General features: G+C 44.3%; 1 protein-coding gene across 4 annotated transcripts; it reads left to right on the top strand.

Annotated features, from left to right (window-relative positions):
- Nucleotides 1–250: 250 nt before the first annotated feature.
- On the top strand, nt 251–24029 carry LOC148477236 (NAD(P)H dehydrogenase [quinone] 1-like). 4 transcript variants are annotated; one of them, XM_088456969.1, is made up of 6 exons: nt 251–358; nt 16345–16509; nt 17996–18126; nt 19704–19817; nt 21538–21639; nt 23517–24029. In XM_088456969.1, the coding sequence occupies exons 1-6, from the start codon at nt 352–354 to the stop codon at nt 23826–23828; spliced, it is 831 nt and encodes a 276-aa protein (XP_088313095.1). In that variant the 5' UTR covers nt 251–351; the 3' UTR covers nt 23829–24029. The 4 variants fall into 4 exon arrangements, with proteins under 4 accessions (XP_088313095.1, XP_088313098.1, XP_088313094.1 ...); XM_088456972.1 differs by having other exon boundaries at nt 264–358; nt 16377–16509; XM_088456968.1 differs by lacking the exon at nt 251–358 and adding an exon at nt 12819–13044 and having other exon boundaries at nt 16377–16509.
- The last annotated feature ends 891 nt before the right edge of the window (nt 24030–24920 follow it).

Raw genomic sequence — 24920 nt, 5'->3', positions numbered from 1 at the left:
TGATGTTTAAAATCACATTCCACTTTAACATGCATGAAAAAATTAGCATTTACACCTGTCAGATAAGGACCAGCAACAAGAACAGGTCTGTTTGGACTCTACCTGTTAATTGCTTGGGGTCTAGTCTACTGTACAACTAGAGGCAGAGAGGCAGGGAGTGTTCCCTTATCATTAGGTAAACCTAACAATCCCTCATACTAACCTGTGTTACAATGTGACACTACTAGTCTGACTGGGATCGGCAGCCTGCTGGAGCTATAAAAAGCCAATTCTCTCCCTCACTTTCTCAGTACTAGACTGTAAGTGAGCAGGACTCGGACGGCTTCCCCAGAGAGGTCCATAAAGGGAATTATGGCCGGTACGTATTTAAAATGCTTTAGAAGATCTTGGAAATCTCTGTGTTATTATTACTTACAGTAGAATATATATATATATATATATATATATATATATATATATACACAGGATCTTTATCCTGTAGATGCATCAAGCCTTCGAGAGAGATAAAGTGGAGAAATTGGCAACAGCAACCAATCGGCTCCTAATTGTCTTTTCATAGACTGTGCTAGATATAGGAAAGCTAGAAGCTGATTGGTTGCTATATGCAATTTCTCCACTTTATCTGTGTCAAAGGTGTGACACATCTTCCCTATAATCTTGCCTTTGCAAATGGAGTGAATGCTACGAAAGGTGGGTACACACCTGACCCGACTGACCTTCATATGTTCTGCATAGACTGCCCGATTAGTTGTGACTGACATCACAATGGGGCGGGCATTTACATATGCCCGTCCAGTTGAGCTGTCAATCACCGCCAGCCCGTGCAGCAGATGTATGCCCGTACACACAGCACGATGCCCCAATATATCTGCAGATATATTGGGCATCGGCTGTGCAGCACAGTCGACGCAATATGTCTGTGAATGACATCATTTACAGGGAGGAAAATGTGGTACACGTGCGCTCCCAGGGGTGTGTGTGGGAGAAAGGGAAGGTGAAAATAGGGGGGGGAGGGTGGTTGTGGGATAGGAAGGGAGTGGAAATGTGGGACTGTTGGGGAAATGGAAGTGTGGGTATGTGGCTGTTGTATAGATAATGTTTGTGGGTGTACGTGGGTGAATACAAATGAGGCAGACAATAAGTGTAGGATCCAACCTTTTATTGGGTAAGGCACAATGCTTCCCTAGGTAGTTCCGTTATATGGTGTGGGGATTAGCAGATAAGTATTGTGATCCTCGGTTGGGGAGTGGGTGTACCCTTTCAGTGGGCTCCTTTCCTTACTCCTGCACATTCCCCTGCTGGACCTATGGTCTACAGTCTTAATGAACCGGGATGTGGGGTGTGAATAAAGTCCAGAACTTAGTGCAGTAGCGGCGTCCTGCTCTGTCTCTGGGATCTTTGTACCTACCGGTAGGTGTGGATTGTCCTGTGGTTCTTTCCACCTTTGGCTGTGATCCCAGGTGTTAGCCGGATGTTACATGACACCTCCGCGAGCCCACGGGGTGTCTGGCAGCCGAGCGCCCGTCGATGTTCTTTGGTGGTGTGATGCGATGTGGAGAGCCACATGATGGGGTTGATCCACGGTCCCGTGGAGTCAATGGGTGGTATTGGGCACAGTGATGAGGCTGGTGGGGGAGACCCAGGGTCTGCCTTGCGGCGCGGTGCTGGATCCTCTGCAGCCTTTCTTTGTGGTGTGGTAATGAGTACAATGGTCAGAGTTCTGGTGGTTGGTGGGAGTTGCTGATTCTCCAACGCGTTTCGGCACTGGTGCCTTCTTCAAGGAGGTGTGAGAGGATCAATGATTCTGAGGTTCTTATGTAGTGCACTTCTGGGGGTGGGGTTGTGGTCAGGTGACTCACGTGGCCAATGGTGTGTTTGAAAGGTAATGCAGTGCAGGTGTGTGTAAGGACTTGCTGAATGGTGATGCGGTGCAGGTGTGTGCAGGAGCTAGCTGGAGTGATAAGTGTAATCAGATTTGGCCAATGGTGTGTTTGAATGGTGATGAGGTGCAGGTGTGTGCAGGGACTTGCTGAATGGTGATGAGGTGCAGGTGTGTGCAGGGACTTGCTGAATGGTGATGAGGTGCAGGTGTGTGCAGGGACTTGCTGAATGGTGATGAGGTGCAGGTGTGTGCAGGGACTTGCTGGAGTGATCAGTGTAATCCAATTAGGCCAGTGGTTTGTTTGTAAGGTAATGCAATGTGGTGCAGGTGTGTACAGGAATTTGCTGAATGGTGATGAGGTGCAGGGGTGTGCAGGGACTAGCAGGAGTGATAAGTGTAATCAGATTCAGTACTTGTGTGGCTCAGTATGGAGTGTATGTGTTTAGTGTGTGTGGGACGGATAGATGGGTGTTGGTGCGGTGTGGGGGGGGGGGGTTGCAGGTAGAGGTGTGGTGGTCATGAGTGGTAATGACAGGTGATGGTTGTGCTGGTGGTAGTGTGGATAATGGGAATGAGGATTGCAGTAGGCGGACGGGGTGGTCAGTGTTAACGGACATCTCTGTGTGATGATCCTAATGTGACGGGTGCTAGTTTGGGTGATCTGCGGGTGGGTGTTAGTAGAGGTTAATTTCCGTCAATGTGGCGTGCGTTAGTCCGGGTCGGATGAGGTATACATCTGCCGTATGTGGTCACATGGGATGGAGCGTCAGGGGGCTGTTGTGGTTGCTGAGGTGATGCGTCCGTATCTGGTTTAATCAGATGTGCGGTGGTCTTGGGTGTACAGGGTGGATGTCCAGTCAGTGGTCCTAAGTCAGTATTAGTGGGGTGTGAGGTCTTGTTGGGCACATTGTGCCGTGTGGTGCGAACGGATGCGGATATGGCTGGTGTGGCAGTAATGGTAGTGGTAGAAATGGGTTTCACTTTGATATGACGGATCTGATCTCATTATCAATCATCATTCACAGATATATCGTTGGTACACCATGGCCAACGGGCACCCGATATATATCGGCCGTTCAATTGAACACCCGATATGTTGACCAATGTGTGCCCAACATAACAGTCATTGTATTGTTAGATTATTTTGCAGATAATTACAATAAGACGTAAATTCAAAATGTTGACAGTAACAATGTTGACACATGCAGTTAGGGTTAGGCTATCATTTGGGTTAGGGTTTGGCTGCAATTAGGGTTAGTTTTAAGCTAAAATAGTACTGTCGACATTCACAGTGTCAACATTATGTCAGTGTCAACATTGTGGATGTTGACATGTCATCTGTCAACATTTTTAACATGTCAACTTGGTGGTGTCATTATCATGCATGTTGACATATACCACAACCGTGTGCACACCTCCTATACGTACGCTTGGCTTGATATGAACCATCACCACCAGGGCGCACTGGCGCCCGTCTATACTTGTGCAGGAGGTAAGTCATCACGCCCACCCAGGACTTTGCCTATGTGAGAATGTTCCGTTACAGCCCAGATATACCAATTCATGTGTTAATGGAAATGCGATCAAAATTCACAAGACACTGCGTCTCCCGGCACTTTGTACGCTTACATGTGCAATGAGAAAACACATAAGCAAAGGTGTAACTAGGGTGCTCCTATAGGACGGCTAGTAGGAGCCCAACAGTATTTGAGTAACTGCATAAGATGCCTCTAAGTGTCCCCTCATTTTGGCTGCATACTGGTGTATTGCGGTGGTCTAGAGGTGAGATTCTAAATGCTTGATGTTAGAGCGAGTGTGGCCAGCTCATCGAGAGGGCATAAGTATCTTGTAACAAGCTATAGTCTGCCTCATTCATACTGTAGTGCAGTGTATGTAATACATCAGACATATACAGGGCCACGATCACAGTAACATGTTATATGTGGCAGTAAGACCAGCCATACATAGTGCAGTGTATGTAATACATCAGACATATACAGGGCCACGATCACAGTAACATGTTACATGTGGCAGTAGGACCAGCCATAAATAGTGCATTGTATGTAATACATCAGACATATACAGGACCAGTGATCACAGTAACCCGTTATATGTGGCAGTAGGACCAGCCATACATAGTGCAGTGTATGTAATACATCAGACATATACAGGGCCAGTGATCACAGTAACATGTTATATGCGGCAGTAGCACCAGCCATACATAGTGCAGTGTATGTAATACATCAGACATATACAGGGCCAGTGATCACAGTAACATGTTATATGTGGCAGTAGGACCAGCCATACATAGTGCAGTGTATGTAATACATCAGACATATACAGGGCCAGTGATCACAGTAACATGTTATATGCGGCACTAGGGTCAGCCATACATAGTACAGTGTATGTAATACATCAGACATATACAGGACCAGTGATCACAGTAACATGTTATATGCGGCAGTAGGGCCAGCCATACAGAGTGCAGTGTATGTAATACATCAGACATACTGTATACAGGGCCAGTGATCACAGTAACCTGTTATATGTGGCAGTAGGGTCAGCCATACATAGTGCAGTGTATGTAATACATCAGACATATATAGGACCAGTGATCACAGTAACATGTTATATGAGGCAGTAGGGTCAGCTATACATAGTGCAGTGTATGTAATACATCAGACATATACAGGACCAGTGATCACAGTAACATGTTATGAGGCAGTAGGACCAGCCATACATAGTGCAGTGTATGTAATACATCAGACATATACAGGGCCAGTGATCACAGTAACCCGTTATATGTGGCAGTAGGACCAGCCATACATAGTGCAGTGCATGTAATACATCAGACATATACAGGACCAGTGATCACAGTAACACGTTATATGCGGCAGTAGGACAAGCCATACATAGTGCAGTGTATGTAATACATCAGACATACTGTATACAGGGCCAGTGATCACAGTAACCTGTTATATGTGGCAGTAGGGTCAGCCATACATAGTGCAGTGTATGTAATACATCAGACATATATAGGACCAGTGATCACAGTAACATGTTATATGAGGCAGTAGGGTCAGCCATACATAGTGCAGTGTATGTAATACATCAGACATATACAGGGCCAGTGATCACAGTAACACGTTATATGTGGCAGTATGACCAGCCATACATAGTGCAGTGTATGTAATACATCAGACATATACAGGGCCAGTGATCACAGTAACCTGTTATATGCGGCAGTAGGGCCAGCCATACATAGTGCAGTGTATGTAATACATCAGACATATACAGGGCCAGTGATCACAGTAACCTGTTATATGCGGCAGTAGGGCCAGCCATACATAGTGCAGTGTATGTAATACATCAGACATATACAGGGCCAGCGATCACAGTAACCCGTTATATGCGGCAGTAGCACCAGCCATACACATACTTGTCTACATCCTGGCTGCCTCCTCCGGGAGGAAGCAGCCAGGTCGATTTAGCAGGGGGCGGGGCCTGTATAGAGGGGGCGTGACTGGACACATTACCAGTTTTCAGGGCGGGGTTGAGGGCGGAGCCACACGATCACATCATTTAGGCTCCGCCCCCGCTACACAAAGTCAATATTTCCGGCATTGCAAGGCAGGGGGCGGGGTTATGATGACGCGAATCGCGTCATAAGCCCCTCCGCAGCGGGAGTTTAGCGCTACATTGTGGGGGGACTGAAGAAGTCGGGAGAACTGCCTACTTTTCCGGGGGGCCAGGAGCGGCGCCCGATTTTCGGGAGGCTCCCGGCCAAATCGGGAGAGTAGGCATGTATGGTCATACATAGTGCAGTGTATGTAATACATCAGACATTTACAGGGCCAGTGATCACAGTAACCTGTTATATGGGGCAGTAGGACCAGCCATACATAGTGCAGTGTATGTAATACATCAGACATTTACAGGGCCAGTGATCACAGTAACATGTTATATGCGGCAGTAGGACCAGCCATACATAGTGCAGTGTATGTAATACATCAGACATACTGTATACAGGGCCAGTGATCACAGTAACCCGTTATATGCAGCAGTAGGGTCAGCCATACATAGTGCATTGTATGTAATACATCAGACATATACAGGGACAGTGATCACAGTAACCTGTTATATACGGCAGTAGGGCCAGCCATACCTAGTGCAGTGTATGTAATACATCAGACATATACAAGGACAGTGATCACAGTAACATGTTATATGTGGCAGTAGGACCAGCCATACATAGTGCAGTGTATGTAATACATCAGACATATACAGGACCAGTGATCAAAGTAACCTGTTATATATATGGCAGTAGGGCCAGCCATACATAGTGCAGTGTATGTAATACATCAGACATATACAGGGACAGTGATCACAGTAACACGTTATATGTGGCAGTAGGACCAGCCATACATAGTGCAGTGTATGTAATACATCAGCCATATACAGGACCAGTGATCAAAGTAACCTGTTATATGCGGCAGTAGGGCCAGCCATACATAGTGCAGTGTATGTAATACATCAGACATATACAGGGCCAGTGATCACAGTAACTCGTTATATGCGGCAGTAGGATCAGCCATACATAGTGCAGTGTATGTAATACATCAGACATATACAGGACCAGTGATCACAGTAACCTGTTATATGCGGCAGTAGGACCAGCTATACATAGTGCAGTGTATGTAATACATCAGACATATATAGGGCCAGTGATCACAGTAACATGTTATATGCGGCAGTAGGACCAGCCATTCATAGTGCAGTGTATGTAATACATCAGACATATACAGGGTCAGTGATCAAAGTAACCTGTTATATGCGGTAGTAGGACCAGCCATACATAGTGCAGTGTATGTAATACATCAGACATATACAGGGCCAGTGATCACAGTAACATGTTATATGTGGCGGTAGAGCCAGCCATACATAGTGCAGTGTATGTAATACATCAGACATATACAGGGCCAGCGATCACAGTAACATGTTATATGTGGCGGTAGGGCCAGCCATACATAGTGTAGTGTATGTAATACATCAGACATATACAGGGCCAGTGATCACAGTAACCTGTTATATGCGGCAGTAGGACCAGCCATACCTAGAAAAGTGTATGTAATACATCAGACATCTACAGGGCTAGTGATCACAGTAACCTGTTATATGCGGCAGTAGAACCAGCTATACATAGTGCAGTGTATGTAATACATCAGACATATACAGGGCCAGTGATCAAAGTAACCTGTTATATGCGGTAGTAGGACCAGCCATACATAGTGCAGTGTATGTAATACATCAGACATATACAGGACCAGTGATCACAGTATCACGTTATATGCGGAAGTAGGACCAGCCATACATAGTGCAGTGTAATACAACATATACAGGGCCAGCGATCACACTAACATGTTATATGTGGCAGTAGGGCCAGCCATACATAGTGCAGTGTATGTAATACATCAGACATATACAGAGCCAGTGATCACAGTAACATGTTATATGTGGCAGTAGGGCAAGCCATACATTGTGCAGTGTATGTAATACATCAGACATATACAGAGCCAGTGATCACAGTAACACGTTATATGCATCAGTAGGACGAGCCATACATAGTGGAGTGTATGTAATACATCAGACATATACAGGGCCAGTGATCACAGTAACCCGTTATATGCAGCAGTAGGGTCAGCCATACATAGTGCAGTGTATGTAATACATCAGACATATACAGGGCCAGTGATCACAGTAACACGTTATATGCGGCAGTAGGGTCAGCCATACAGAGTGCAGTGTATGGAACACATCAGACATATACAGGGCCAGTGATCACAGTAACATGTTATATGTGGCAGTAGGACCAGCCATACATAGTGCAGTGTATGTAATACATCAGACATATACAGGACCAGCGATCACAGTAACCTTTTATATGTGGCAGTAGCACCAGCCATACATAGTGCAGTGTATGTAATACATCAGACATATACAGGACCAGCGATCACAGTAACCTGTTATGTGTGGCAGTAGCACCAGCCATACATAGTGCATTGTATGTAATACATCAGACATATACAGGATCAGCGATCACAATAACCTGTTATATGTGGCAGTAGGGCCAGCCATACATAGTGCAGAGTAATACAACATATACAGGGCCAGCGATCACAGTAAACTGTTATATGCAGCAGTAGGACCAGCCCTACATAGTGCAGTGTATGTAATACATCAGACATATACAGGGCCAGTGATCACAGTAACCTGTTATATGCAGCAGTAGGACCAGCCCTACATAGTGCAGTGTATGTAATACATCAGACATATACAGGGCCAGTGATCACTGTAACCTGTTATATGCGGCAGTAGGACCAGCCCTACATAGTGCAGTGTATGTAATACATCAGACATATACAGGGCCTGTGATCACAGTAACATGTTATATGCGGCAGTAGGACCAGCCCTACATAGTGCAGTGTATGTAATACATCAGACATATACAGGGCCAGTGATCACAGTAACCTGTTATATGTGGCAGTAGGACCAGCCATACATAGTGCAGTGTATGTAATATATCAGACATATACAGGGCCAGTGATCACAGTAACCTGTTATATGCGGCAGTAGGACCAGCCATACATAGTGCAGTGTATGTAATATATCAGACATATACAGGGCCAGTGATCACAGTAACACGTTATATGCGGCAGTAGGGCCAGCTATACATAGTGCAGTGTATGGAACACATCAGACATATACAGGGCCAGTGATCACAGTAACATGTTATATGTGGCAGTAGGACCAGCCATACATAGTGCAGTGTATGTAATACATCAGACATATACAGGGCCAGTGATCAAAGTAACTTGTTATATGCGGTAGTAGGACCAGCCATACATAGTGCAGTGTATGTAATACATCAGACATATACAGGGCCAGTGATCACAGTAACATGTTATATGTGGCGGTAGAGCCAGCCATACATAGTGCAGTGTATGTAATACATCAGACATATACAGGGCCAGCGATCACAGTAACATGTTATATGTGGCGGTAGGGCCAGCCATACATAGTGTAGTGTATGTAATACATCAGACATATACAGGGCCAGTGATCACAGTAACCTGTTATATGCGGCAGTAGGACCAGCCATACCTAGTACAGTGTATGTAATACATCAGACATATACAGGGCCAGTGATCACAGTAACCTGTTATATGCGGCAGTAGAACCAGCTATACATAGTGCAGTGTATGTAATACATCAGACATATACAGGGCCAGTGATCACAGTAACATGTTATATGTGGCAGTAGGACCAGCCATTCATAGTGCAGTGTATGTAATACATCAGACATATACAGGGCCAGTGATCAAAGTAACCTGTTATATGCGGTAGTAGGACCAGCCATACATAGTGCAGTGTATGTAATACATCAGACATATACAGGACCAGTGATCACAGTATCACGTTATATGCGGAAGTAGGACCAGCCATACATAGTGCAGTGTAATACAACATATACAGGGCCAGCGATCACAGTAACATGTTATATGTGGCAGTAGGGCCAGCCATACATAGTGCAGTGTATGTAATACATCAGACATATACAGAGCCAGTGATCACAGTAACATGTTATATGTGGCAGTAGGGCCAGCCATACATTGTGCAGTGTATGTAATACATCAGACATATACAGAGCCAGTGATCACAGTAACACGTTATATGCATCAGTAGGACGAGCCATACATAGTGGAGTGTATGTAATACATCAGACATATACAGGGCCAGTGATCACAGTAACCCGTTATATGCAGCAGTAGGGTCAGCCATACATAGTGCAGTGTATGTAATACATCAGACATATACAGGGCCAGTGATCACAGTAACCCGTTATATGCAGCAGTAGGGTCAGCCATACATAGTGGAGTGTATGTAATACATCAGACATATACAGGGCCAGTGATCACAGTAACCCGTTATATGCAGCAGTAGGGTCAGCCATACATAGTGCAGTGTATGTAATACATCAGACATATACAGGGCCAGTGATCACAGTAACACGTTATATGCGGCAGTAGGGTCAGCCATACAGAGTGCAGTGTATGGAACACATCAGACATATACAGGGCCAGTGATCACAGTAACATGTTATATGTGGCAGTAGGACCAGCCATACATAGTGCAGTGTATGTAATACATCAGACATATACAGGACCAGCGATCACAGTAACCTTTTATATGTGGCAGTAGCACCAGCCATACATAGTGCAGTGTATGTAATACATCAGACATATACAGGACCAGCGATCACAGTAACCTGTTATGTGTGGCAGTAGCACCAGCCATACATAGTGCATTGTATGTAATACATCAGACATATACAGGATCAGCGATCACAATAACCTGTTATATGTGGCAGTAGGGCCAGCCATACATAGTGCAGAGTAATACAACATATACAGGGCCAGCGATCACAGTAAACTGTTATATGCAGCAGTAGGACCAGCCCTACATAGTGCAGTGTATGTAATACATCAGACATATACAGGGCCAGTGATCACAGTAACCTGTTATATGCGGCAGTAGGACCAGCCCTACATAGTGCAGTGTATGTAATACATCAGACATATACAGGGCCAGTGATCACAGTAACCTGTTATATGCGGCAGTAGGACCAGCCCTACATAGTGCAGTGTATGTAATACATCAGACATATACAGGGCCAGTGATCACAGTAACATGTTATATGCGGCAGTAGGACCAGCCCTACATAGTGCAGTGTATGTAATACATCAGACATATACAGGGCCAGTGATCACAGTAACCTGTTATATGCAGCAGTAGGACCAGCTATACATAGTGCAGTGTATGTAATATATCAGAAATATACAGGACCAGTGATCACAGTATCACGTTATATTCGGCAGTAGGACCAGCCATACATAGTGCAGTGAATGTAATACATCAGACATATACAGGGACAGTGATCACAGTAACCCATTATATGTGGCAGTAGGGCCAGCCATTCATAGTGCAGTGTATGTGGCACTATTGGGGGCACTGTATAAGGGTGCACTACTGAGGGCACTGTATAAGGGGCACTACTACAGGGGGCTCTGCATAAGGAGCATTGCTACTGAGGACCATGCCCACTTTTTCAGCACGCGCACATAAGTTTCAGCTTACGCGGCCAGGCCAAAGTAGCTACGGACTACGTGCGCTGCGCTCATCGGATCGCAGATGCCAACAGGAGGTGTCCATTTCCTACAGAAACCTCCTACTACATTAGAATATTAGTTGGATGGTACATAGGGGCTTATTCATCATCACTTAATTTTTCCAAAAGCAGGTGAAAATGCACATTTTCACCTGCAATTATAAAAATTAAGTTATCTGGCCATTGATCACAGAGGTAAAGCAGGAAATATCACAGATATCTCCTACTTAACTTCCTCTGGCGGAATGGCCCGCTGTTCCCATACACTAGTATCACAGATATCTCCTGCTTACCTTCCTTTGGCGGAATGGCCCGCTGTCCCCATACACTAGTATCACAGAGATCTCCTACTTAACTTCCTCTGGCAGAATGTCCCGCTGTCCCCATACACTAGTATCACAGATATCTCCTGCTTACCTTCCTCTGGCGGAATGGCCCGCTGTCCCCATACACTAGTATCACAGATATCTCCTGCTTACCTTCCTCTGGCGGAATGGCCCGCTGTCCCCATACACTAGTATCACAGAGATCTCCTACTTACCTTCCTCTTGCGGAATGGCCCGCTGTCCCCATACACTAGTATCACAGAGATCTCCTACTTACCTTCCTCTGGCGGAATGGCCCGCTGTCCTCATACACTAGTATCACAGATATCTCCTGCTTACCTTCCTCTTGCGGAATGGCCCGTTGTCCCTATACACTAGTATCATAGATATCTCCTGCTTACCTACCTCTTTCGGAATGGCTCGCTGTCCCCATACACTAGGATCACAGGTATCTCCTACTTACCTTCCTCTGGCGGAATGGCCCGCTGTCCCCATACACTAGTATCACAGATATCTCCTACTTACCTTCCTCTGGCGGAATGGCCCTCTGTCCCCATACACTAGTAGCACAGATATCTCCTACTTACCTTCCTCTTTTGGAATGGCCCGCTGTCCCTATACACTAGTATCACAGATATCTCCTACTTACCTTCCTCTGGCGGAATGGCCCTCTGTCCCCATACACTAGTAGCACAGATATCTCCTACTTACCTTCCTCTTTTGGAATGGCCCGCTGTCCCCATACACTACTATGGGAACAGAACTCATCAAGCTCCGATATAATGGTGAATGGCGAATACTCCCCATACCCGCTCCTTTTCGGTTTCCTCTGCTCCTGTCGAGGGCCTTCTGCCGGACTTCGGGGCTCTTGTACGCATGCCTGATCTGTAGGTTGTGCATGCGCACTCCCGTCACTGCTCCGGAACATAGATGAATTGCTCTGGAACCCGCAGCGAGTTAGAATGTTAATTATCAGGGTCCGAACCCCCATAATTAACATCATGAATAGGCCCCAAAGCCTCCAACGTGACCCCTAATGGCCCTCATACATCAGCAATTGATTGCAGCAATTGTGCAATGTGCAATCAATTGTGTATAAAACTCTTTCCCTTTTTCAATCGATTGCAGATTGCAGAATTGCCACAATCGATTGAATCAGGAACATTTTTTATACACAATCGATTGCAAATTGCACGATTGCTGCAATCAATTGCTGATGTATGGGGCCTTAAGTTCCACCAGGTACAAAATTCTCCGCTCCTGGACTTCACTCTTAATTGATTATTGCTGAACACCCTTCACATCATTTAATCAATTCAACACAGGTGACTGCATTCATACATTAAGGGGCATATTCAATCAGGTGCGAAAAGTCCCGTAGTTTTCGCATGCCCGGCTTTTCGCCAACATCACTGGTTTTCCATCCGAAAAAGTATTGTGCTCGACCCTGCTTATCTTCGTATTCAATTAGTAATCAGCGAAAACGGGACCCAGCGAATTCGGACTTGGCGAAGAGTGCTGTCAGATTTGAGGAAATCAGCCTGACACCCCCCAAAAGATGCACTGACATTGGGGATCACTATAGATACCCCCGAATAGGCCTGCTGAAGGTATTTGGGGTACTTAAATGTTCTCAATAGCTGCTAATTAGTGTATTTTCAGAAGTGGTGAAGAATAGCATTTAGCAGTTTTTTTGCAGAATATAAGTAGTCCCAGCAAATTTGGGGTACATGAAAATGGATGTTAGCATATTTTAAAGTTCCTAAAGTGAAGTTTTAAAATTTTTTAAAAATCCACCTGCCGCAAGAACCTGCAAACTTAAAAACACCTGGGGCATACTTGGGGAACCCCCTGGGGTCTATTTAGCTAGTTTTTAAGTTTGTCCCCCAACTTTGGTATTTTTCGCCCCCAAAATGAAAGTGCTTTTTTGGGGTGTTCTTAAGTATTATTTAAACTTTTTTTGACACAGTTTACCTTTGGAGGACTGTCCCAAGGGTGCTAGGTGGTTTTCCGGGCATTTGCAACCCAAAACCCCAATTCTGCACTTTTTTTCGACACATATTCATAGGCAAAACTTTTTCGCCGGGTCCATTGCATTGACTTCCCGCACCAGCGAAAGTCTCCGGAATTGAATACGAGGAAAAGTTTTTGCATGGCGAAATTACATCACCGGCGATATTTTTCCGCAGAAACTGACTTTTCGCACCTAATTGGATATGGCCCTAAAAGGGAAGTGTAGGAGCAGAGCATTTTGTACCTGATGGAAGGGGTCATGTTGCAGGGTCTTCCTGCGGCTCTGCAATACAGTCCATCTCTGAATCAGGACCTCAAGGCCCCCATACATCAGCAATCTGAAAACCACAATTGAACAATTTGAAGATTTATTGCCCGATCTTAGGATTTCCCAATCGAGCAATCTGCACCCATACATTACAGATCTTTTTCAGTGATTTGCAGATCGATTGCAGCAAACACAGATCTGGCAATCTTGAAAGGCCCATCATTTTGCTAGAAACGGTCTGCGAATCTGCTGATCATGTCCATACACTAGCAATCTACAGCCCCAATCGATCTGTGAAATGCAACATGTTGGACAATCTGATTAAACAATTCCAATCACTTTTTGGTTGCAATCTGCGATCTGTGAAGCCCATACATTGCAGATTTTTATACACAATCGATTGCAAATTGCACGATTGCTGCAATCCATCTCTGATGTATGGGGGCCTTTATTAGTCCTCACTTTTCCAGATATCCTAGCAGGTGCACAGGTGTGTTCATTGCTGGCTGATCCATTGCCAAAGATCCACAGGTGGTGCTAATTATTTCACTTATGATACCGAGGAGTTTTTCACCATGTGGGAGAGTTAAAGGCCCCATACATCAGCAATCTGAAAACCACAATTGAACAATTTGAAGATTTATTGCCCGATTTTAGGATTTCCCAATCGAGCAATCTGCGCCCATACACTACAGATCTTTTTCAGTGATTTGCAGATCGATTGCAGCAAACACAGATCTGGCAATCTTGAAAGGCCCATCATTTTGCTAGAAACGGTCTGCAAATCTGCTGATCATCTCAACACACTAGCAATCTACAGCCCCAATCGATCTGTGAAATCCAACATGTTGGACAATCTCATTTACCAATTCCAATCACTTTTTGGTTGCAATCTGCGATCTGTGAAGCCCACACATTGCAGATTTTTATACACAATCGATTGCAAATTGCAGAATTGCCACAATCGATTGCTGATGTATGGGGGCCTTTACATATTAAAGGCCCCCATACATCAGAGATGGATTGCAGCAATCGTGCAATTTGCAATCGATTGTGTATAAAAATCTGCAATGTATGGGCTTCACAGATCGCAGATTGCAACCAAAAAGTGATTGGAATTGTTTAATCAGATTAAGGCCCCCATACATCAGAGATGGATTGCAGCAATCGTACAATTTGCAATCGATTGTGTATAAAAGTCTGCAATGTATGGGCTTCACAGATCGCAGATTGCAACCAAAAAGTGATTGGAATTGTTTAATCAGATTGTCCAACATGTTGGATTTCACAGATCGATTGGGGCTATAGATTGCTAGTGTATGGACATGATCAGCAGATTTGCAGACCGTTTCTAGCAAAATGATGGGCCTTTCAAGATTGCCAGATCTGTGTTTGCTGCAATCGATCTGCAAATCACTGAAAAAGATCTGTAGTGTATGGGCGCAGATTACTCGATTGTGAAATCCTAAGATCGGGCAATAAATCTTCAAATTGTCCAATTGTGGTTTTCAGATTGCTGATGTATGGGGGCCTTTGGACAATCAGATTTAACAATTCCAATCACTTTTTGGTTGCAATCTGCGATCTGTGAAGCCCATACATTGCAGATTTTTATACACAATCGATTGCAAATTGCACGATTGCTGCAATCCATCTCTGATGTATGGGGGCCTTTACTCTATCTCCGGAAATGAGAAGTCAAATACACCATCTTAAAAACACATCCTGGAACTTATTACGTTCACTGGATAATGACCCCCCCAGTGGATTTTGTGTCCACTACTGGCTGAGATCTTATATTCTGGGTGATGGCTGGGGATTGGGTTGAGAGAGAGTATATATATATATATTTTTTTTTAAATATATATTTTGGGTTTTTTTTTCCCTCTTTCTTTTCTTTTTCTTTCAGTTCTCTATAAGCTATTATAATTTTGTTGTACAATATTTCAGTAATTGTTGCTATTTATAGTCGAATCAGCAATATTCACCTTATATTGTGTATTGGAAATACTTCCAGATACAGTATATTCATTGAAACTGTTATAACTTTATTGTATAATGTATTAATAATTGTTATTCTTCAAATTCAAATGAACAATGTTCCCTGTATGCTGTATGTCGGGAATTCTTATAGATACTGCATGTTGATTTATATTGCTCAGCTAATTTCCTTATGTATCTTTGCTGAGGTCATCACTTTCTGAAACATTGATTGTATTTCTGATTGCTCTGTACAATGTATAATTTTTTATACAATGCTTCAATAAAAACAATTTATATATAAAAAATAGATCCATCAACAAGGCAGAACTATCACTTGTTACCTCACATTATTCATGAATTGAAAAAAAAAAAGTAACATTTTATATCAGAACCCAGATCCCGTCAGGGCCACGAATAATGTCCTTACACTTGTCCCCAAATTGTGAGTTTGGACTTATATTGCCATAATAATCCCGACTGTTGGGGGATAAATTAGGACAGTGGGAGTAGTTTAATTTTAATCTGTATTAAAGCTGCCCCTGAGGAAAAGAACAACACACAAAAAAGTACAGATAACATTATACTCATTTCAGTCTTATATACTTAAACTGTATTTTCTGTGTTATGTATATATCTTTACACATAGCCAAAACAGCGCTGATCGTTTTCGCTCACCAGGAGCGGACATCCTTTAATTACGCCATGAAGGAGGCAGCGGTGGCTGCTCTGAAGAGGAAGGGGTGGAAGGTTTTGGTTTCGGACCTTTATGAAATGAAATTTAACCCCGTATTGTCACGTGATGATATCAAAGGTAATTATCAATGTACTTAAACATATATATATATATCCCCACCATTTCTAAGTAGGTCATAATCTAAAATATAACCTAAAGCAGCAGTTTTGTGGGCTGATTTGTTATTCATGAGGATGTTAGGGACCTATCTGATGGGGTTCACCTTGATGCGGTGGATGGGCCTGACGAGTTTATCAGGATTATTTTGACTATCATTGTTCTTAGTACTGAGGGCCTGATTCTGACCCGCTCGTGAGCGCTGAGCGCTCGCAAGCGGGTCGATGGTGCAAAAGTGCGCATGTGCATGACGGAGGCACCTCCGTCGTGCGCATACGCGAGACCCGAATAACGACGGCCAAGCCGTCGTTAAGGGTCTCGCACCAAAGGGGGCGTGCTGTCGATGGTGATTGACAGCACGCCCCCTTTGGGGGGCGTGGCTGCCCAGACGGAGGCGTTCCCATGGGAACGCCTACCGTCTGGGTCCGGCCCCACTGACATCACTAGTGATGTCAGTGGGAGTGCTTTTGGGTCTGATAGAGCCAAAAACATCCCTGGGCTTGCGGCAGACGAGACCCTACCACAGGGTCTTGTCGCAAGCCTGATGGTTGCGATGGTCTTTACCATCGTGACCATCATTTTGGCCGCTCACTATAGCTGTGGGTGGTAACCCACAGCTATGCGAGCGGCCAGGAGGCTGCTCCAAAAAGGAGCAGGGACGGCCCTGATTCAGAGCGAGCGCTCTGTCAGAGCGTCCGGCTCTAAATCAGGGCCTGAGTGTGCACCTGCATTCTTTGTTCCCTGTATTAATGAGAATTCAGCAGCCTTCGGTTCACTATAAATCCTTGACATCACTGAGATATAAAGCACAAAGCTCTCAGCTTGTGTCCATTACTGTTGTGCTAAGAGACCTTTTTTTTGAAGATCCCATCGTAAAATATAGGGGCATTAATATGTTGAACTTTAAATACATAATCTCATACAGTGTAAAGATGACTGTGGATTTTACATGAAAATGCATTGTCCTGAGACTTATTTTTGTTGCTCATGTACGCCGCATTTTGATGCTACTGTATTTTGTATTTTATTATTTTTGAAAATAATATTTTTTAATAATAATAATAATAATAATAAGAAGAAAACAGATTTTTTTTTAAAAATGACTGTGGAATAATTTTGGACAATACAAAGGAAATCAGCTATTTCACTGGTGACCCATGGGCAGCCTGTTGCCCACCACTGATTTGCATGGTTTAGGTGTGGCCTTTCAAACGAGCGTGTGACTGGGGCTGATTCGGCGTGACCTGAGCAGATCTTTTATATGGTAAAAATGTTTTCCCCTGATTTTGTGTCCTGTAATGTTGGAAGGTTTGGGTTCATCACATAAAATTGCTGTATAGGTAATGGGTCCAGTTCAGTAACAATGCCCCACTTAGCCTGAGTGCCTCCCAAGGTTGCAATGTAACCGCATCCATGCATATACTTTTCTCCTGGAAATTTTACATAGGGAAACCGAAGGACCCGAAAAACTTCAAATATGGCGCCGAGACTTTGGAAGCATGGAAGGAAGGGCGTCTTGCCAAAGACATTGTTGAAGAGCAGAAAAAGCTTGAAAAAGCCGACCTCGTAATTTTCCAGGTACATCTGCTGCTTCTAGAGTAAAGCTGCATACACACATAAAGATTTCTGTCCAACCAGCCAACTAGGTGATTGGTTGGAATGAAAATCTGGTAAGGTATGAAAGTAAATGACAATCAGCAATTTGCTCCCAAACACCGGAAAATGGACAAAAACTGTTGTTTGAACAAATTATTTAGATCAAACATTTAACAAACTTGTCTGACCGACCATTTTTATCTGTTTTCTGGCATTTAGGAGCAAATTGCTGATCCCCATTACTCCCATACGTTACCAGATTTTCATTCCAACCAATCAACTAGTTGGGTGGTTGGACAGAAAATCTTTACGTGTGTATGCAGCTTTACAGCTAACATGCATGACTGGAGGAGCAGGGTAAACACAATAGGAATGGAGAATTAGAGTGCAGTATCCCAACTATAAAGTGTCTGTTCTCTGGTCACAATAAAACTAAAAAAGTGAGGGGCGCATGCTAGAATGTTTATTTGCCAGCCTAGATATTTATACTGTCAATATAGCTGACAAAATTCATGACTGGGGGATCATGAAAAATTAGGCAACACCCTAAAATCACACCCAGATCTGCCCCATCCACACCCAGACATGGTATGTTGGCTTTCAGTAAGCTACACCCAGGGCCGGACTGGCCAGAAGGGCCGATGGCCTCAGGATCGGCTTGAGGAGGGTGGAAGTGCCACCGCCCTCCACCCCACGCCACCGGATACATGGTATACACTCAGGGGGAGGGAAGGGGTGGCGGCAGTGATGGGCTGGGAAGAGATGGGAACGTGCCGTAAGGCCAGGCCCCCGTGACTCGAGGCATGCCCCCTTTGCAAGCGCCTGCACCTAAGGAGCACGCACAGGGTCGACTGCTGCCAGGGCTGAACTACAGCCCCAGTCCGTCCCTGCCCACACCCCTTTCTGTTACAGAAAATTAGGACTCTTGACAGGTATGAAACTCAGCTAATGGATCTTCCGATCGCCCATTGTGGTGATTTTGAATACATAACAATTATGTTTCTCTGTGTGTGAAAATACTTAGGGCGGTATCCAATTATAATTGGAAATGGGAAAAAAATACATCTGTGAAAAATGGGGATTATCGGCAAAAAATCCCCAGTTTTCACACCTCGACAAATATTAGGGCTAATTTGAAACCGGTCTGAGACATCTGCATGGCACTTTAAAAAAAATATATATATATACATTTTTTTTATCAAGGTTCGCAAATTAGGATTGTCTTGCTGAAATCCAAATAATTGGCGTTTTGCCGTTTTGTTGATTGAACCACATTCATCAGTATGCAACCTATCAATCAATAAGAAACCAGTGACATCACTGAGCCAAAGGGTGTCTTAGTGACATCACTGGTTCCTCAGGAATTAACATTTACAATCCCTTTGGTATATTTCAGCTCACCATATGGCGCCTTCATTGTGTGTAAGCGACTGGCTCACTTTGAAAGTAGTCCTTTGTATAATACTTACCACATTGTAATGTTGGTCTCCTTATTGAGTGCTTTATGAGGGTAGGAATTTATTATGACACATTCAGCAGCATATCTCCTGTCTTCACAGTTTCCCTTACAATGGTTTGGAATGCCGGCCATAATGAAAGGATGGGTGGAACGGATGTTCTGCATGGGTTTTGCATACAGTTTTCAGACAATGTATTCCGAAGGACCATTCAAGGTAATGCCACACCAATGCCTTTTTGTACTGAGCCAACATGCACAAGAATGCAGCCTAGAATTCACCTAAGAACTGAAGATGAACCCATGACCTCACTGAGGGTCTGATGCAGAGGTGGACATAGGTTTCAGTCTGCGCATACGTCCCAAAGGTTGCCGTTGGGGGAAGCATAACGAATCTGGATGCAGAAAGAGACAATTTCAGTGGGCATTCCTCTGTGGGAGTTCGCTAGTTAGATGCAGGTGTGCTGTGGCCAGCTTCTGTGTCTTTTTTTCCCAGTTGCATTGGCAGCAGCGGCCATATTCCGACTGATATTCTGAGCAACCATAGAGCTGCTGTAATGACCGATGTGCGACCAATTACGCAAAATAGTGGATTTGAGTCGCAGTCGGTGGGTGTCTCTGTATGAATCCCATCGGCTGCGGTATCAGTATAAAGACGCAGACACGCTGTGTAAGAAGAAGCATTTGCAGCTCTCTTTGCTGCCCACCCCTGAATCAGGCCCATTGGTTTCCATATTATTTGTGCCATTTTTTACCTTCTCTAACTAATGCTTTAGAATTATTATAAATGTCAGAAGATGTAAATGTTTTCTTGCTAGTCGTCTCTAAAAAATATATTAATACTTAAATATAAATATGTATTTATACTTGTTCTTGTTGCAAGAACTTAAACTGTTACTGAGAGATGATTGGTTCAAAAGTTACTGCTTGTCAAACAAAATGGGCCTGATGCAGAGTTGGCCATTAAATGGAGTAAATTACCTCCTCTAAATCACATGCAAAAATAGCGTGTTTCCGGAAATATGACGTCATGCGGAGGTGGCGGGGCCTCAACGGCAAAAAAAACAGCAGCCGCGCGGGAGCATCCTCACGATGCTTCGGGGTGCTGTAAAGGCTGCAGGGTCCATGTCTGCAGCGTCCAAAGGATACTCTGGCGGCGCTGCAGCAGTGACTCTGGCTACATGATGCTGTTCCAAGAAATTTCCTTGCCAGATGCAGGGACCACGGGGCAGCAATGGTGTCGCCCACAGAGCCTTGCGCTTTTTGCGGCAGCACCACTGGCACACCCCTAGTTATGGTCCTGCTTAAGGAGCATTTCAGTCAGCAACAGTGGCATAGGCACGTGTATTACCCCAGGCACACGTCACATACACTTACATCTTTACCTGTGCCCATGCTGTACACACCATTTACCATTTACTTTTGTGCAACAAGCACATTCCATATTATGCATCGTTAACACTGCTAAAATCTCTATTATACAGCAGAAAAAAACTTCCCGTATGTGGCATGTGACTGTCATAAAACCACATGAGTATGCAAAAAAAAACAACAAAAAAAAAAACTAATACATAGCTAGAGAAATAATGAGATTTCTATTGCATGTTAAGGGGTCTATTTACTAAGCAGTGTTAGGAGACAGAGTGAAAAGTGATAAGAATGTGATAAGGTGCCAGCCAATCAGCTCCCAACTGTCATCTCACAGGCTGTGTTTGAAAAATGACAGTTGGGAGCTGATTGGCTGGCACCTTATCACTTTCTTATCACTTTTCACTCTGTCTCCTAACACTGCTTAGTAAATAGACTCCTAAGTCTTTATTTGCATGTGGGCCGAAAAACAGCTAGCACTGTGGATGGTATCATTTGTTTAGCAGATGTTTTCACATTATTTCTAAATGTATGAATATATATATTTTTATTTAACTTTTTTGTAACAGAACAAGAAAGCCATTCTGTCATTCACCACTGGTGGCCCGGAGTCAATGTACACAACTAAAGGGATCAATGGAGACCTAAATGTTATTTTATGGCCACTGCAGGTATGGTAACCCTCATGTTTATACTTAGGTTTTGATCCTGCCTGGTCACACCTTCGCTACACCTACTTCATCCTGGTACCATGCTATTAGTGTTGCCATGCCAGCGTACCTCCGCCACAAAGCTACTAATATAATAAGAAGGTCTGACAGATAAGTCTACTACTTACAGAGATGGTTAGATTGTATGCTCTTTGTCCTTGGGAGCTGCTGGTACTAGGAATATCAAGTGTCTGGGAAGGTGGGTGTTAACTTAGTAGGAAAGATGGGGGTATCAGCCCTGCACCAATGCTCTTATGGTGATTTCTCAGCTGTCATTGTGATCATATACTGCTGTACAATTACACCTGATCACAGAGAAAGTGTCTTAAGAGATTGACAGGGGTTCATGTATCAAGCAGTGAAAAGAGTGAATTGAACCAGTAAAGAGTTGGCTGTATCAACCAATCAGCATGCATCATTTTATAGAATGTACTTGATAAATGTTACCTCTAAGCTGATTGGTTGCTATGGTAACTTCTCCACTGGTTCACTTATACACTCTTTTCACGGACTGATAGAGAACCGTGACAAGGGCTGTGAGCGCTCTGTGCCGATCCCGCACCCTTTGGGCATGATGTCACTCATAAAGGGGCGGGCCCTCCAGCAGCTGTAATTATTGCAGGGTGCCCGTCTGTAGCGTACAATGGATGCTACAGGCAGCACTGCCGCAGCGTCCAGAAGCAGGGGCCCTGGGGTGGCAACGGTTCCATCCACAGAGCCCTGCGCTGTGTGCGGCCGCACCGGTCGTACATCCCTACTTACAGCCCTAGATTGATAAATCAACCCTCTGTCTTGCATTAATGAGCTTTACTATTTTATACAATTTGGAATCCTACAGCAATAAATTAGAATTTCCCACTACACACGTGTTCGCTGTAATTTTTACACAACTAATCACAAGCACAGGTGCATCTATGACACAAGCCTCTTTCCTAGGCCAGCCTACTGAACATGGGATTTCCTTACAAATGGAGGGAGTTACAGTGCTGTTGACCACTGGCACTTGAAGTGACAGTAGGGTGCTATTCCAAATGCCTGGGTTACCCGTCTGTAATGGAAATACTCAATGGGCTGTTGAAAGTGCATAAGAGGCGCCACGTACAATGCATTGATTTACCAATGTCACGAGGTTTGAATGTATACATTGTTTTTCCTTTGACTTTAAAAAATATAGACTTTTTTTAAGTTAAATGTGAAACTTCACTCTCCCATAGTGTTCAATCCTAATAGCTGCGAGTTCCCTCAAGGTGCGAGTAAGTGTTGCAAAATCCGCGAGTCCTGGGTGAGATCGGGCCACAAGGCGGGGGGGAGGGGGGGCAAATTCCCAACACTGACAGCCCAACATGGGACTAAAGATAGGCGTCGAAATCCCGACACCTATCATTAGACCCACTACGGAATCCCGACTCCTGGCATACCGAACGAAGGTAAGCCGGGTGCCTCAGCGTCTAGCCGCGCGGGGGGGGGGTGTTAGGTTTAGGGAGCCCCGAGGGAAATTAGGGTTAGGCACCAATCAAGACTTAGTAAATAGACCTCTCTGTTTTCTACTTGCTGTGTGCCTCAGTGTAATCTGTTACTGAAATAAGGGGATTTCACAAAATAAAAAAATCAGCGGCTGTGGATGTCGATGTGAGCACGCTGTGGAAGCACATATCCCTTTATGGGTCTGGTTCGGTTCCATTATATAGAATTGGGCTGTCAGGCTGCCTGTTCACACTGGCACCATTTTCGTTGCTTGGGGCTCCCTCATAGTTTGGGGCTGTAGTAGCAGAAATTCACAGAACATTCTTTTATCAGGTTACCAAACGGGTTGACTCATATGATTTGTGTATTTGCAGAGCGGGATTCTGAATTTCTGTGGGTTCCAAGTCCTGGAACCACAAATCACATTTGCCGTGGCCTACTTACCTCAGGAAGCTCGCACTGGGATACTCAAGAGCTGGGAGAAGCGGCTGGAGACTATCTGGGATGAGCGAACCATCAAATTCCTTCCTATCCAGGACTTTGAAGACATGTCTAATGGGTTCCTGCTGAAGAAAGAAGTGGTGGAATCCAGTTCCGGATACAAGTATGGTCCAACTCTAGGACAGCACCTGGGCAAGCCTCTGCCACCCGACAGCCAAGTGAAGGCTGAAGGCACCAGATTGTGAGACTGTTTAGCAAAAAGTGTTTACTTGGGGCGGAGTGCCCATGCCAACAAAGAGAACATACACCTGTGATTATAAAATAATATAACTATGCCGGTAGTGACACTCCAAAGGCCGGCTCTGATAGGATCTGTTAAGAAATCTATTACTTATGTTATGCAGTATTGTCATATTCATCATTTTATAAAGTGAGGTACCAGGCAAGCTAACGTTTTATTGTACACCATCTGCACAGTATCACTATTTAGGTGTTAACTGTCTTCATATCTGTCGCAGAGATAATATTAACATATAATTATCTCTATATATTTGGTCATTCTGTCTTCCTGAGGTTTATTATTAATAGGACAATTGTTTTTAGCCAGGTTTAAGTTCTGCAAACAGTGAGTGGTGTGTAAGTGATCAGGACGATCATTTTATGATAGAAAAGCATGACATGAAAATATAACAAATATATTTGCCATCAAGCACAGCCATGGCGTTTTTGAAGATGGCTTCATTCAGTATCTTAACAGCAGTGTATCTTCATTCATTGCATGAAAACATATAGAATCTAAAACATTGTTTTGAACATTTCATTAAAATATTTTCCTAGGTGGGAATTCGGATTTAAATGATTTAGGCCCTCATTCAGAGCCGTACGCTCTGAGCAGAGCGCACGCTCTGAATGAGGGCCGGGCTCCATTTTCATGGAGCGTCCTCCTGGACGCTCGTATAGCTGTGGGTCACCACCCACAGGCTATACGAGCGTGCATTGTGATGGTCGCGATGGTCGAGACCATCGCGACCATCGAATTTGCGAGCCGGAGCCTGCGGTTGAGGTTTTCAACCGCAAGCTCCGGAGTGATTTTAGCTCTATCAGAGCCAAAATCACTCCCACTGACATCACTGACAATCAACATTGACAGCACGCCCCCTTTGATCGGACACAACGAGCGAAGGACTTTCCTTCGCTCGTCGCGTCTGGCGCATGCGCACGACGGAGCTCCCTCCGTCGTGCGCATGCTCAGTCCATAACATCGACCCACTTGCGAGCGGACAGCCGCTCGCGAGTGGGTCTGAATCAGGCCCTTAATTCTAATTCCTTTAACAAGA

The sequence above is a fragment of the Taudactylus pleione genome, unplaced genomic scaffold (genome assembly GCF_031769625.1).
Source record: "Taudactylus pleione unplaced genomic scaffold, aTauple2 ptg000731l, whole genome shotgun sequence".
In the NCBI taxonomy this organism is placed as follows: Eukaryota; Metazoa; Chordata; class Amphibia; order Anura; family Myobatrachidae; genus Taudactylus; species Taudactylus pleione.
This window is presented reverse-complemented; position numbering and strand designations above follow the sequence as displayed.

What these genes read in the sequence shown, in the direction of transcription:
- LOC148477236 (XM_088456968.1), top strand. Translation starts at nt 12,823, where the DNA reads ATGCCCGGCTTTTCGCCAACATCACTGGTTTTCCATCCGAAAAAGTAT. An exon ending in CCCGAATAGGCCTGCTGAAG is followed by an intron (nt 13,045 to 16,376) that starts GTATTTGGGGTA and finishes TTCGCTCACCAG; the next exon opens with GAGCGGACATCCTTTAATTA. An exon ending in GTCACGTGATGATATCAAAG is followed by an intron (nt 16,510 to 17,995) that starts GTAATTATCAAT and finishes AATTTTACATAG; the next exon opens with GGAAACCGAAGGACCCGAAA.